The 15,021-nt window shown below is 37.8% G+C and overlaps 1 protein-coding gene across 5 annotated transcripts in view; it reads right to left on the bottom strand.

Moving 5' to 3' along the window:
- Positions 1-15,021, bottom strand: part of abcc8 (ATP-binding cassette, sub-family C (CFTR/MRP), member 8) — a 52,726-nt gene that overhangs the window by 4,667 nt on the left and 33,038 nt on the right. For 3 of the 5 annotated variants that reach the window (XM_022672124.2, XM_022672126.2, XM_049474708.1), the window contains 14 exons: positions 13,511-13,540; positions 12,993-13,091; positions 11,991-12,075; positions 10,980-11,060; positions 10,433-10,570; positions 9,935-10,060; positions 8,795-8,891; positions 7,440-7,469; positions 5,186-5,433; positions 3,325-3,491; positions 2,776-2,845; positions 1,498-1,655; positions 1,001-1,093; positions 817-919 (listed from right to left, as the gene is read on the bottom strand). In XM_022672124.2, the coding sequence (XP_022527845.2) occupies positions 817-919; positions 1,001-1,093; positions 1,498-1,655; positions 2,776-2,845; positions 3,325-3,491; positions 5,186-5,433; positions 7,440-7,469; positions 8,795-8,891; positions 9,935-10,060; positions 10,433-10,570; positions 10,980-11,060; positions 11,991-12,075; positions 12,993-13,091; positions 13,511-13,540 (1,525 nt within the window). The remainder of the gene's footprint in view (positions 1-816; positions 920-1,000; positions 1,094-1,497; positions 1,656-2,775; positions 2,846-3,324; positions 3,492-5,185; positions 5,434-7,439; positions 7,470-8,794; positions 8,892-9,934; positions 10,061-10,432; positions 10,571-10,979; positions 11,061-11,990; positions 12,076-12,992; positions 13,092-13,510; positions 13,541-15,021) is intronic. The other 2 variants (XM_022672125.2, XM_049474707.1) reach the window with 2 other exon arrangements.

Below are 15,021 nucleotides of genomic sequence, written 5' to 3'. Positions count from 1 at the left end.
CTGTGTATGAAATAAAATAACCCCACTAACCGGATAATACAGCTCTCTACAGTTCATCTTTCAGCCCAAGCAGCTAACAGCAGCAGTTTAGAGCAGCGTCACGGAGGCACTGCTCGGATTACATTATAAACAGGTCAGTTAGCGCGCTGCTAACCTCAGGATGTTTATAACTACGGAGTTTAGTGGACACACCACGGCTGCAAGGTTAGACTGTTGAAGGCTACTGAAGACTACTAAAGCAGGCAACGCAGCGTAAGCAAAAAAAAAACAAAAACCACACACACACACCAAAATACAAGTTAAGATAAAATATGAAAACGAACATAATAAAGCATAAATAATTAAATTGAATTGCGGGCCAGATGTATGTTTATTTAGTTAACCCGTGAGGGGCCGTATGAAACCGCGGGCCGCTACTTTGAGACCCCTGTGCTAGAAGCTTGTTGATACTTTCAAAAAGTGTCTGCTCTAAGTGACATTTACCCAAATAACAGATGTGCTATATAAATATTTTTGACCTTCTAACAATTGTATGGTCTTGTATATATGTATAACTGTGTTAACTTCAGATCAGCCCCAAAGTTAAAACCTGTGCACCAAAGTTGTACACTTATTCTTACTGTAAGTCTAATATTGCAAGGATATTCATCTCCATGATCACTGTATATGACATGCTTATCAGGTATATTCAGTGGATGCCTTGTTTTACTGCCGGTAAAAATTGAATGCAGATTTCTTGAGGCTTACAATGGCATTAAGTGTTTGCCACTTCAGGTAGAGGTGATGCAAGCTAACTACATGATGAAGAAAACGTACCATGCGAACCTCCAGCCACCGATTAGCAGCAGTGAGGAAGAGGGATGCAACGTTATTAGCATCTGTGAACTCCAGGAGCCTATGGCGAAACCTGGCTTCATACCTACATCATAAAGATAATCATTTGAGTAAAAATAGTAAAAACATTGGTGTTATTAATGAGGTCACAAAGATAGAGCATTACCTAAAGGCTCTGATTGTAGTGAGCCCCTCAACTGTCTCTGAGAAGTGAGAGAGTAAAGGGAGTTGAGTACTGTCCTCCAGCTGCTGGAGATCTCTGAAAAACAAACACAAACATACAGAGCTCACTTAATTAACCAATCTTCTTATTTACTTGAGAGAGTAGGTATTGGGGGAAACATTTGTAAATAGATCTATGAAATTACTGAGAGCCCATACAATAAATGGCCCAAAAACTTTTTTAAGCATACATTTCTAGGCATTGCCTAAAATGTACATTATATGTTAAAATAAATAAATGCAACCTATGCAAATAATTAAGAATTAATACTTTTATATTGATATTACAGAGCTGTATGTAAGAGAGTCAGTTAAACTTAAAATACCGGTAATTATGCTACACAAGTGTGATTTTCTAGGTAGCTTAGATCTATTTCTAACAAAGTCTATAAATATACAGACTGTCTCTGGTGAAAAGAGGTGCTTTAGCAGACAACATACCTGGATGCCACTCTGAAGTATTTTTGGATAAAGTAGCAGATGATGGTGAGAGGGACGAGAGCGATAAGAAAAACAGGTGTAACATATGAGATCACACCCAGTGCAGACACACACAGCAGTGTGGAGCGTATCAAACACTCCAGAGTTGTTGGGATGAGCTAAAGAGACAGTGAGAGCGAGAGGCAGGGAGGGAGGAAGGGAGTGAGGGAATAAGAGAGAAGGAACAGAGAAAACGCAATGAGAATAGGACATACATTAATCAGTGTCACCTTGTTTTACTTTATCAGCAGTGACTGGTGCAAGAGGTGCATTGAGACCTACTAGTGTAGCAGAAGTGTCCTGAAACTTTAAACATAATTTAAATTTAAACTGGAATCACACATACATAGTGAATAAGAAATATAACTTGTATGCTGGTTAATAGGGATAACCCTATCATATGTGGATATATTTCACAGCCAATACGATATATGTCCTAATGTTTGTGGACACCCCTTCTAATAAATGGATTCAGCTACTTTAAGTCACACCCACTGCTGACACATGTTCACAAATGTACACAAACAGATTGTCTATTCCCTGTTCAGAAGCACTGCTTGCAGTACAAGCATCTCTAGACCAGATTAACATGAACCTATTGGCAGCATATATGATGTCAGATGTGGGCTAGAGGGGTATAAACACCCTTAAAAATGAAGCAGTGAAACTGTTTGGAATCCTTAACTCATTATCTCTGAATGCAATTAAATCCTTACAGCAATGCTCCAAAAGCTTTCCCTTGACAATAACAACTATTTTAATCCCCTTGATTGTGGAAGAAACTGTTTAAAATGAAATTTAAACAGCACAGACACAGTAGGACTGAGATATATGCAGCAATTTTAAAATGTTTTTAAATAAAAGTATGGAAAAATGCTAATTTTAAAAACATCAAAACGTAATACTGCATACAATACAGCCTTTTTACGAGAAACAACCTGTCAGCAATTAAAATAAAATAAGGACAAAGATTTGTTTCTTATGACAGAATTTAAAATATCAAACATGCTTGTGTAGAATATTTTTTCCAAAATTGATCTTTTTTCCTAAGGAATCTGCATAATACATAACATTAATAATAATAAAACCTGTACTAAATGTCATTATTAAGTGTGTGGTGTGCCATTAACTGTGACATTACAGTGAAAGCATTTTATTTAGTTAAATTGTGTAGTGTGGGAGCTTTAAGGAGCAATATGAGGGCGCACATGGTAAGAAAGTGTGCTCAGGTGAGCATACCTGGTCTATTGTGTTTGTATCAGCAGAGAATCGGTTCAGGATGCTTCCCAAAGGAGTTGTTTCGAAAAGTCTGGTCAGGAAAAGAACACATTTTTAGACTCAAATCTTTACGCATCTATACACAGAAGGCAGGTGACTCTCATTCCCAGTTTATTACCACAGCTGTTACTTGTCACATGACATTGTCTAATCACACTGCTTCACATGAAAGGTGGGTTAGTCAGAGATCATTAGTCATCTGACCATAGACAGTGTGTAATGTGTCCCTCATTACCCATCAGCACTCGTGCTGTTGCTATAGCGCTAAAAGCACAAATGCTGTTTGCTGTGCTTAACTCAAACAGATGGGACACATCAGTCAACAGACAGAGAGTTCACTGGAGACTGACGATGCAAAACAGTAAACGGTTTTATAGTCACATGCCCAGAAAAGTGTCCCCAACTAACACACGCACATACACAAACACAAACACAAGAGCCACAAAGAGCAATTTAATATCATGCTAATAAATGTTTAATAGAGCATTAATAAGACCCATGTGCCCATACCTCATGGGGGCCACGATGATGTTGTTGAGCAGATTGTGGTGTAATTCTTTGGCTACGCGCAGTCCTGTCCACTCGACAGCCACAGAGGTCGCAAGACACAGCACGATGCCCAGGCAGCACAGTAAACTGAAGACCAGCAGGTACGACGAGTGACTGAAACCACAGTCCTGCACCCAACAGAGGAGACAATCTATTAGTGTCCATTATTCACTGCCATGTGTGTTGTGTGTGTGTGTGTGTGTGTTCTTGTACTTCTGTCTCTGACCGATTAACATTTTACTGGTCCTCATTTCAACACACTTTCAGTGAAAAAATTATGAGCAGAAAGACAACAAAGTGAGGTTGAATTATTAAGAATGGCCTGAATTTGCTTTAGAGAAGAGTATAAATTAGGGTTATATTTATAGCTTCATTTAGGTATAGGTTATTGGGGTTAATGTTAGGGTTACTTTAGGTTAGTATGGTTAAGTTTAGAATTTAAATTTTAAATTAGAATTTAATTAAAGATTAAATATGTTTAGGATGAGAGTAAGATTTTATTGTATATTTTTGTCTTACTCTGCTACAACAAAAATGATTGGTAGTTCTCAGTACATATAGTAAACAAATGTGTGTGTGAGAGTGTGTGTGAGAGAGAAAGAAAGAGAGAGAGAGAGAGAGAGAGAGAGAGAGTGGGAGAGAGAGAGAGAGAGAGAGAGAGAGTGGGAGAGAGAGAGAGAGAGAGAGAGAGAGAGAAAGAGAGAAAGAAAGAGAGAAAGAGAATGTGATACGAGTGAGCAAGAGACAGAGACAGAACCTGATACACGATAATGGCCCCAACAAAAACGTATCAGACCTATCAAAAGAGACTCATGCAAACCTAATGCAATTCATCGCCTTTTTAAAGCATAAATGGAATGCTGATGATTAAATGTTAATTAGGGTTCTAAAATAAATTGAGAGAAAAATTAATCAATCTCTAAATCACAGGAACACTTTAGTTACGTTAGGAACAGTGTTAATGTTATCCTTGTCTTAAAAGCTTCCTGTGACAAAGAGTTTTTAGTTCTGAAGTGGAGTGGATAAGGAAAGCCTGCTGAGAACTCTCTAATCACACACTCACTCTCTCACTCACTCACACAGACACACAAAGACAACAAACACACACACACTATTCAGAATAGCTCTGGAACTCAAGTGTCTTCTGTTTTGTGTGTCCTGCTGTATTGCTGGTTCAGGCGTGAACCAGGAGTGATCAGCCTGCTATTCCTCTCCCAGCACAGATGATACATTGGCATGTCTATTAATAAATTCTGAGTGGCCATCACCTCATACACCTGCTATGACCTTAATTTGTGAATGTTATAGCATCACCTCTCACACACTGTGTGAGAAGAAAGTTAGGAAATACAATGCTTTCTTTTCTTTCCTCTAACTACTGTTATGTACAACACATTTTTTTCACTTAGCACAGCACAAGTTTCATCTCATACTTATACTTACTCTAGAAATTTACAGCAGTTAATTTAAAACAAATTCCTAACAAACCTTTCAAAGCTGTTACAGATGTCACACGAACAGAGAATCAACCTAAATATGTAGAGTAAAGTAAGAGTAAAGTAGATGGACGCTGGATGTTTTTGTTCTGCATGTAAATACCTTATTTTCCATGAATTTTAGACCTTTTCCATTAAAAGCATTTGTTAAATTATATATACAATAGCGTCCATATGTATTTGGAGAGTGTCAAAATATGTGTAATTAAACAGAGGTAATATAAAGAGACACTGTTGTGGTGACTGTTAAAACCCTAATTGCTCTAATAAAGAATGGAATATCATAGTGATGAGAAAGTGCCTTGTTTGTTGTTCACAGGGCTTACCTGAACCAACGTGCAGTTATGTCGATCCGCATGGATCTTGGCACGAATGACATCTGAGGTCCAGTGTGCAAGCCATACGTCAATAGCCACCATAAATGAGTGTTTGAGTAGCTGGGAGAGAAGCAGCAGGGGCAGCAGCAGCAGACCGGCTGAGGTCAGGTATTTCCCACACGAGCGCCACGGGATTGTGGCTCGATGTCTCATCACCTGCGACAGGTTGTCCTCGTCATCACTCTCCACCGACTCCTCTACAGGTACACACAATGATTCCAAATGAGTGGTGCCTCGATTTGAGTTTACCTCATGTTCACTTTGTATCCGAGATGCAATGGCCTGTTCATTTGACACAACCAGTGCTATGGTTTTAGACAGAACAACACAGAAGCATTTGCTGCAAATGATGCAAAACACCATCAACCACCAAATGTTGGTTGATATATTACACAAATGATGAGCAAGCTTGATTAACAATACTGAAACTATTTGGCCATCTAAGCAGCTTTTTCTTTGACAGCTAAAATATTCTGTAGCCATTTTTGGAGAAAACACACAATTTTCCTACCTATTCTTCATATGGCATCAAATATGCTAAGTACGTACTGTAGGTACAATAATTTCCAGAATTATAGGCACCTTTTATACAATACAAACAAAACGGCTAATTAAGACTGTCCTAAATGCTTATCGGCTTGAATGTTCAAAATGATAAACAAACTCATAACACATTCATTAAAATTATTATTATTCTAAAAAGAAACACATTATTCGTTTTTTCCCCTCACATTTACCAAGGGTGCCAATATTTCTGCGGGTCACTGTACTCAGCTTTGGGCTCAATACTACAGTCTTATTCCTACATGCAGCTTAAAGTTGCATTGACATGGCCAAGAATGGACAGAGCTTGACAGAGTAAGAGATAAACAAGGCCTTTGGGAGGTCTATGTGTCTAGAGCTGTCAGGTTGTTTATGTAGAACAAAGAATGAGTAGAGAGAGAGAAAGAGAGACAGAGAGAGGGCATATGAAAGACTTAAGAGAATGTTATGTTATGGTAGAGAATACCCTATACAAGAAACAGCATTTCCAAATTACCACATAGACTCTGAGCCATTGATTCAAATAATTTAAGGCAACTATGCCATACTTTAGACACTGAAATGAAGTGAAAATGTGTTTGTAATATTCCAATATCCATTTTTTATTATTTTTTAATGGTTCAAGTGTTACAGTAAGTTATCAGGTTTAGGGCACAATTAATTTTCCCATGTACAAAAGATTTAAGACCTGATTTACACCTGTTCACTTCATGTAAATAATGTCTAGATTGTACCGTGGTAAGATTTTAGACACATACAATTACACTTGCTAGTCAAATGCTGATCCAGTTAGTCATGTTAAAAATATGATTGGTGTGTGGAATGGAATATGTTAATTCACTCATTGAGCTGCAAATAATTTTGGGGTTTTGGTGGTACTGGGAGAGGTTTGGTTGCATGTGTTTACACTGCTATAACCTGACTCAAATACAAATATAATCCTAATATTCAAGGTGTTGGAAAAAAACTAGATGTAAACACGGTCTTCAATATCTTCAATAAATTAAATGATAATTTAAAAGCTACACTGTGTTTTTCCTTAAATTGTCTTTATCTTACTTTTAAAATAATGGCATGATCTATAATAATTAACATATCCAATAAATAAGAAACTGTTTCAATACAGTTAAAGGAAAGTCAAGCGAAAGTCAGTCTAAAGATAATTGTACGAAAGTCAAACTTCTGCTATTCATAATGTTTGATGCGTATATCTGCATTGACTATAACTATAGAGTGATCACCTAAGGAAAAAATCTGTGGTGTTTCCCCTTTTTTCTATGTAATGTTGATGCATAAAGCAGGTGGTCTTACCCAGGCTAAAAGTGCTAAGCTCCTCCACCCACTCTCTATTCTATATTTATAACAGAGCCTCATGCGGTCATTTTAAGTACATGGACAAGTGTGCACCAGGAGGAGGAGCTGGGAGGAGAAATGAGCAGTAGATTACAGAACGAGAGATCTAGAAAAAGAGAGTTAAAAAGCATGAGACACAACACAAAGGAAGCTTGCATTTAACACTCATGCTGGCAGTATCCTCAAAAGGCAAAGAAGAGCAGCAGTAATCCTACATAAATGGAGGCATGCAGCCAAGGGCAGAGGCAGGTCACACAGCACCAGAAGGCAAAAGCAGAGCGGAGAAACCATGCACAAAAACCCACACCTGCTTCAGGAGTGAGTACAGTCCCCATTTCTGCAGCAACAGAGTCCACACAGGGCACCCACATTCATCAGACAGAGACAAAAAACACAGCCTGATAACACTCCACAAGGACATCCCACACGACAACATCACATAAGAGGACACATTCAAAAGCTGCCTGGCAGGTACTGAAGAGGTCACTTAGACATCTAGTACAGTGTTGAACAACGTGAATTAACAGTAGCGTGTCTGCGTCATTGTTTTGGGGTGAATTACAACAACCAGATGTCGATTTATACAACAGTTGTGTTTGAGGGGGTGGGTTATCCTTTTCGTGCACAATGGCTTTAAAGATGTACATAATTTATTTGCTAGTTTTATAGGACTTAAAACTGACATTATTTAGATTTTATAGTCACAGTTTATTAGACAAACTATAGCAACTATAAAACAAAAAACACTCGCCAGGCAAGTGTCATGTCTCATAATTAAATTGCATTTTAACTTGTTAACAGATATGTTACTTGTGTTTAAAATACAAAATTACAGCAGCTGGACAATACAGATACAGATTTTTGTATATACACACTGAAAATGAATTTGAGATACCAGGCAGCACTTATATATAGAACTGTGACCTTTAAAATGCCACAGCATGTTTATTAATTAAAAAGAAGCATACTACTGTGCTTATTTCTGAATGCACCGCAGTAGTCCTTCAGATAAGTGTGTACACCCATTATTTAGTTAACCCAAGTGAAAACAAGAAATTAAGCAGGAATTATGTTGCTATTTGGCCATTTTTTATTTAAAATACATAAAGGTTTCAGAATATGCTTTTCAATGTGGCAAAAAAGCACTTAAGAGGGCGCTTAATACTTAATAAAAAATGCTTAAAAGTAAGACGATTGGAACATGGATGTAGCAACAATGCAGAAAAAGACTTTTAGACACTTCATTTGGCACAATGAGAGCACTAGAGAGTGCTATAGCTGTAATGACTGCCAAATGTTTGTTAGCAGCCAAGTAGCTGCCAACCCTGGTCTAGAAGAGGGCCACACTGATCACTGTATTCTCAGAGGACAGAAACACAACACTGAGGACAGGACAACTGGCAGAGGCTCAGAAGGACAAGTACGGTATGCACAGGTCAGCCTAGCATAAGCAGTTATGCACAGAATAAGTCTCAAACATGAGAACATAAAAGCACATCAATGTTTCAGACCAAATGAGCTAAATGTGTATTACTGCAAAAAAAAAGCTGCAGCTCTCTTATATAACAGCAGCATAATTCCAAACCACAAAGAAAATCTTGAGACTTTACTAGTGAAACAGGTATAAGTAAAATAGTATAAATATGGTATGTTTCCTCTTACCCTCCTCCTCTTCCTCAGTCTTCAGTGCCTCCCTGGAGTACATGGCTCTCCTTAAGTTCTTTCTCTCCAGTACTGTCATGCTTTCTGCAACAGTCTCCTACAACACAAGCCCACAGGCAGACTTATTTATGAATGAAAAAAGGCATTAAAGTGCAAACTCATCATCAAAACTGATGTATTTGGTGTGTATATCTTTTTGCACACATAAATAAGAAAATAACACAAACATATTCCTCAGGACATCTTTTTGTATTGTTTATGTTTTTTTAAATTGTATTTAAATGATTTTACTGCATTTACTGAAGACTGAGGAAGAGGATGAAAGGAAACATACCATATTTACACTATTTTACTTAGACCTAATTTTCCTCTTCCCCTCCTTCACTCCTCTATCTTATTATTTCCCTTCGACCTCCTTTAAGCCCTATCTAAAGATGTTTTTACCTTTTAACTTCTATTACTTTTGTACTTGACTATTGTACGTTGCTTTGGACAAAAACGTCTGCCAAATGTAATATAATGTAATGTAACGTAATTTAAATTATATCAATGTTTATTAGTGTGTTTTCTAATTCTATATGGTCTTTTGGCTAGAAACATAATTGTTATTGCATTACCTTTAAATAAATGTATGTAATCTTATGCTCCCTTGTCTAGTTTCAAACCCATTTTCAAATGCTCTCATTCACTTATGCTCTCCATCTGCCCTCAGGGGAATCACTGACTCTATCTTAAGGGCTGTTCTATTACTTACTAGCTGAAGTGAAGTTGATTATACTAGCTCTTAGTGGGGTAAGGGATCAAGTGGGCCTGAGTGTTGAATTTTGAAACAGAACCTGCTCAGAAATCATTGTAATTTATGTGTTAACACTGTTTAAAATTATAAAAGGATGAAAAAATGCAGAACAAAAATCATTTAAGATGCTTTATGCTTTATTTTTTTAAAATATAGCCATTCCCTTGGGTTGAGAGTGGCCGTTATAACAAAACACCCACAGTATGTGGATATACTGACTGAACAGAACAGGTTCAATTAAGTGTAAATAACTGAAAATCTCAGGTCTAATCTATCTAAGGTAAAGCAATACCATGTAGTTTTGTGATTTAGGGCAGTGCAGTTGCTCCCCCTGTAGGTCGTACCTTCTCAAACTCCTGGTCTTGGCGATTCATGAGGATTTTCCACTGCTCAAACAGTTCCGGCTGAGAATTCTGGATGTCTTTCAGCGTGCCCTCAGTCTGAATCGTCCCATCCTTCATCGCAATGATCTGCAGGCAGTCGAAACAGAAATCAAGCCCATTAGCACACCCCTTCACTTTCAGTAGGACAGTCCTAACATTCCATATATAAGAATAGATTGATGGCATCTCACAGGGAAAGAAGGGCATGCAATTGATGAAGATGTTGGCTATAAAACAGAGGGGGAGCCTGCTGTGTCAAATTAAGAGCTGAGTAATAGGCATCACCATTGGGAGATAAACAACACTCTCCTGCACAAAGGCCATCCATCAGTGGACAGCAGGAGGGAGATGAGCATGTGAGCAGGCCATTTATTGTGTCAGTCACTGCATTATACTGTCAGTCTATCATTAACAATACAAAGGCAATGACTGTTTGTATCTGTGTGTTTGGTTTTGTACCCAGTCTGCATGAGGAAGGTATTGCAGTTTGTGTGTGACCAGCACCACGGTTCTCTTCTCCTCTCGGAGCAGTTTCAGAATACCCTCCTGCATCAAATGGTCACTCAGGTGGATATCCAGCGCAGAGAATGGATCATCCTGCCAAAAAATCACATAGTCCAAATAGTGCATACCAAAACATAACCAAGAGTTCTCGAACATCTGGTATAAAAACCGTCAGGAACTGAAGCAAAAATTATATATATATAATGATTATAATATATATATATTATATATATATATAATGATATAATGAAAAATGATTTCATATAAAAGGAGTGACAATTATTAATAAATACTACAGTGAGTAAAACATTCAATAATATAAGACTGAACTGCTAATTCGAGTTTTGAAAATCAGTTTAAAAGAGCAAACAAATACAAGTGTAAGCAGCTTGGAAATAGAAGTGGCACAATTAATGCCCAGTGATGTGTGTGTTTGTGTGTGTGTGTGCGCGTGCATGCATGTATGAGTGAACCGTCTTCACAAAAAAATTTACAGACTTACAAGGAAAACCACATTAGTGGTTTGGTAGAGAGCACGGGCCACGCTGATACGCTGTTTCTGGCCTCCTGAGAGGATAATCCCCTTTAGAAAGAGAGAAGAGAGCTCATCAGTACGGCTATCATACTGTGAAACATAGCTTATTGACTGGGGCAGAGAGTTCAAGATACTGAGGGAGAGCAAAAGTAAAAGAGAGATGAAGAGAGAGTTAGAGACAGAGAGAGATAGAGAGAGAGAGAGAAAGAGAGAGTTCATGTGTACTGTCCTCTCTAACCTCCTGATAGTAGTTAATTTCACTAGATTTGAACTTTAATGCTTTGTTTTGGTAGTATATGGTCGCACAGCGGAAGAGATAATGGCATAGTTAAGTAAATATACCATGGGTTAACTGTGTTGGTTCTGCTCTGTGCAAATCTTTACACAAGCTGAAAGGTCTGTGCCATTATTACTCAAGCATTCTCTAAGAGGGTTTCTGCACATAACATGTCTTCAGACAGAGATAACCAAACTGAGAGAGAGGGACAGAGAGAGGGAACGAGAAGGAAAGAGTGAATCAGTAAGATAAAATCAGAACAGGGAGGTATTTAAATAACTGGACATTGATGCAATTTTAGTTTAGATCTAAAATTGCAGAAAATATCAAATTAGAAGGTTTAATTTTAGATTATGCACATGGTAAAATATTTAGGAAAAATAGTGTGTGAATCTGGCAGTGATGGCTCAGTGTTAAGAGCACTGGATTGTGGGCAGAAAGGCCCTTCACCCACACTCCTTCCTGGGCACCGCAGTGATGGCTGTCCACCACTTCAGGCGTGTATCCACACAATATAATTGTGTGTGCTCTCACTAGTGTGTATGTGTGTGTTTACTGCATAAATAAATCAAAGAGAGAGATATGATCTGTATCCCTAACATGTATGGTAAATATGGTGGTCATGGTGTGGCTATAAATTATATTAGAGGTGATCTCTTGTTACCTGTAATAAAATCATAAACAATTAATAGTAGACTGACCCTTTCTCCAATCTCTGTCTGGTCCCCCTGTGGTAGGATGTCAATGTCTGGTTGCAGGGAGCATGCCTCAATCACAGTCTTATACCTGCAGACAGTCAAGATACACATATCATGCTTCTCATTCAGACTAAATATTTACTTAGGATAAAGAACACCTTAGGTGTGAAAATGTATATTATGCTGATTTGTATGAACTCTATAAGCTTTCTAATTCAGTATTTCTGATTTCAGAAATATGCAAAGCCCCTTTTTGGTAGGACAATCAGAAGGCGATTTATATCACAATCATACAATAATTAATAGATAGTTTCTACTGTGTCTTTTGCATAACAACTTAATAAGCTATCATTTCACAACCTCACCGTTTTTGTAACACATTGATATCTGACTCTAACAAAAGACTGATTTGTCAGATGTTGTGGGTGATCAGGCCTTTATATCAGACAGAGAGAAAGAACATAAAAGGAGAAATGTAAGGCAAGGGAAAGATAAACACTAACCCTTTATGCCTACTCTCACCACAGCAACCATGGGCCGGAAGCTGCTTAATGTCTTCTGAAAGACAGTCCATTAAGCATGTGGTCTTGCTACAGTGCCACAATAAAAGTGGATGAGTCTCTCACAGTAGCCATTTGGAGGACTGATAAAAGACAATCTTGGTAACAGTGGGCACAGGAGGGAAAATAGGCAGCATATGGTGAATTATTTCAGTTCTTTTTTGAAAGAAAGCGGGCAGCTGGAGTCCACGGAGAAGACATGCAGGTATCATCGAAAGCCCATCCAAACAAGCTAATGATGTCACTACAACACTAAGTGTTTTCTGAAAAATGCTGGTAATCACTGGATGATTCTGACACACAGCTAGAAACCTCCGGAGGGAAACACACATCAAGTTTCTGGCAGATAAACTGGAAACAGTACAAAATGCATTTGGAGGGGCCACCAATGGGAACCCATTCACTTCTTTTAAAAATGGGATGAATGGAAACTGTCAGGCCTCACCTTTGTTTGATTAGGGGCATCTCAAAAGTGATGTTTTCCACCACAGAGGCATTGAGCAGCCATGGCTTCTGAGAAGCATATGCTACAGCTCCTCTCTTTCTGTGAGAAGAGAGAAATAAATCTTGTGTACTTGGTTATGATAATCCTGCAAATGTATTTGTTTTCTATTTTTCTTTTAAATATTGTATTCTTATTGCCTGATTTTTTTAATGCCACAATGTTTTAATGCATTGGTAAACCAGGGTTATTACACCCTATAATTTATAATTTAGTACAGCAACAAATAAAAACATTTTTAGCAACAGGAAGGAATAAAATGAATAGAAGCCTTAAGGAGTTACAACACAGACACAATATTGGCAGGAAAATCGTACAGCAAGGAATACACCAAAATGCTGTGCTGATGATATAAATAGAAGGATATAAATTACACCCCATCTAAACATGGAAGCTGGTGATGGGTCTTAAGTGTTCACATTTGATTGTGTTTATGTGGGTGAGAGTCTATGTATGCATACCTGATTTCATCATCACCGGCTGCATCTGGGCTGAAAAAAAAGGAGTGTACACACACACATAAACACACACAAACAAACATTTTACTGAATGATTCATCAACCTGGCTAAGATAAGGGAAGTCTGTAGAATTCTGGAACTCAACTGAAATCTAAATTTTTTTCTAGCAGGAGCTTTGTTGCGATTCCTGAGGTCAGGGGAAAGGGCTGAATGGGGTTTATGAACTATGTTAAAGTTAAAGCAACAACATATAGCATATACCATTCCAGTTCAGAAGGTTGCATAATGTAACTTTGGTGAAACATGAAAAAACTGCAAAACCATGGTCATATTTGTAAAAAGCTTCCGGTATTTATGTTCTACCACATCCATTAAAATTAATCTTTTACTGCAGATAGGGATTCTTTATCTCTCAGTTTGTGCATGTTTGTAGCTGTGATTTCTAACAGCAGTGGGGAGAAAATTAATTACACTCTACCAACTGTAGGGGGAACCTAAAGGCATTCGTCTAGTATACCAGCATTTGTTTTATTTTTTCACCAGTGAGAAGGTTCTCCATCTCTTGAGCCAGAAATTTGTACTACAGTATTACTTAAAATGGAACACTAATGTTGCATGATAAAAAAAATGATTAATTTGCTCTACAGAGACATAATGTAGAAAGACAAGCAACAAAGTCTCCCACAAAGCGCAGTTATTTAAGGGCAATAATATCTTATACTTATTTAAACCTTAAATTGCAAATTCTTTATGCTTCTCCTTCTTCTACTGAAGGGTAAAAATACTCTTTTATAACCACAAAGTCCAGGAATTTCCCTGGCTCTTCCCCTTTCTCGACATATGTCAGTGTGCTCGCAATAAATTTAAACAGTTAATCACAATTTAAATCCTTCACACTCCGTTTCTCCGCATTTCGGATGCATTTTAACTTTTTTTTTATCATTAACTTTTAAACCTCTACTTTCATAAACCTTGTTATAAACATTATGAAGAAGAATAATGTAGATAGTCTAGCAAACCAAATGCCAAAGAGGTCAGTCCTGGTTCTTTCTTTTTTTTTTCTGACATATGCTGGCACTGTATTCAAATAGTGTTAAATGCTCCACACCACATTTTTTAGCATTCACTCCAAAGTGAAACGTATTTCTCTGTACAAATACAGAATATGATATGATGCAAAATGTCCATTAAGTGTTCTTAGTTTGAAGCTCTACAGCTTCAAGCTTACAAGGCAGACAACTGTAACAAGAGCTGTCTGTCCTTGGCTGCCACTCAACCTTCACGTAAGACAGGACGCACACACACACTCACATACACACCTACACACACCCACACAAGGTAAATGTGAGAGGCAGAGGACACAAGCACTGTGAGAAACAGTGTCAGGTTGAGGTCGTAAAGGTCATAATAAATGGCCAAGAATGAAGCTTTTAAGAGTCAACATTTTGTAAAGTGGCTCTTTGATGGTGTCTGATGATGTTTAACGGCATTTTGCACTGTCTGATGTAGTCAT

The sequence above is a fragment of the Astyanax mexicanus genome, chromosome 2 (assembly GCF_023375975.1).
Source record: "Astyanax mexicanus isolate ESR-SI-001 chromosome 2, AstMex3_surface, whole genome shotgun sequence".
In the NCBI taxonomy this organism is placed as follows: Eukaryota; Metazoa; Chordata; class Actinopteri; order Characiformes; family Acestrorhamphidae; genus Astyanax; species Astyanax mexicanus.
This window is presented reverse-complemented; position numbering and strand designations above follow the sequence as displayed.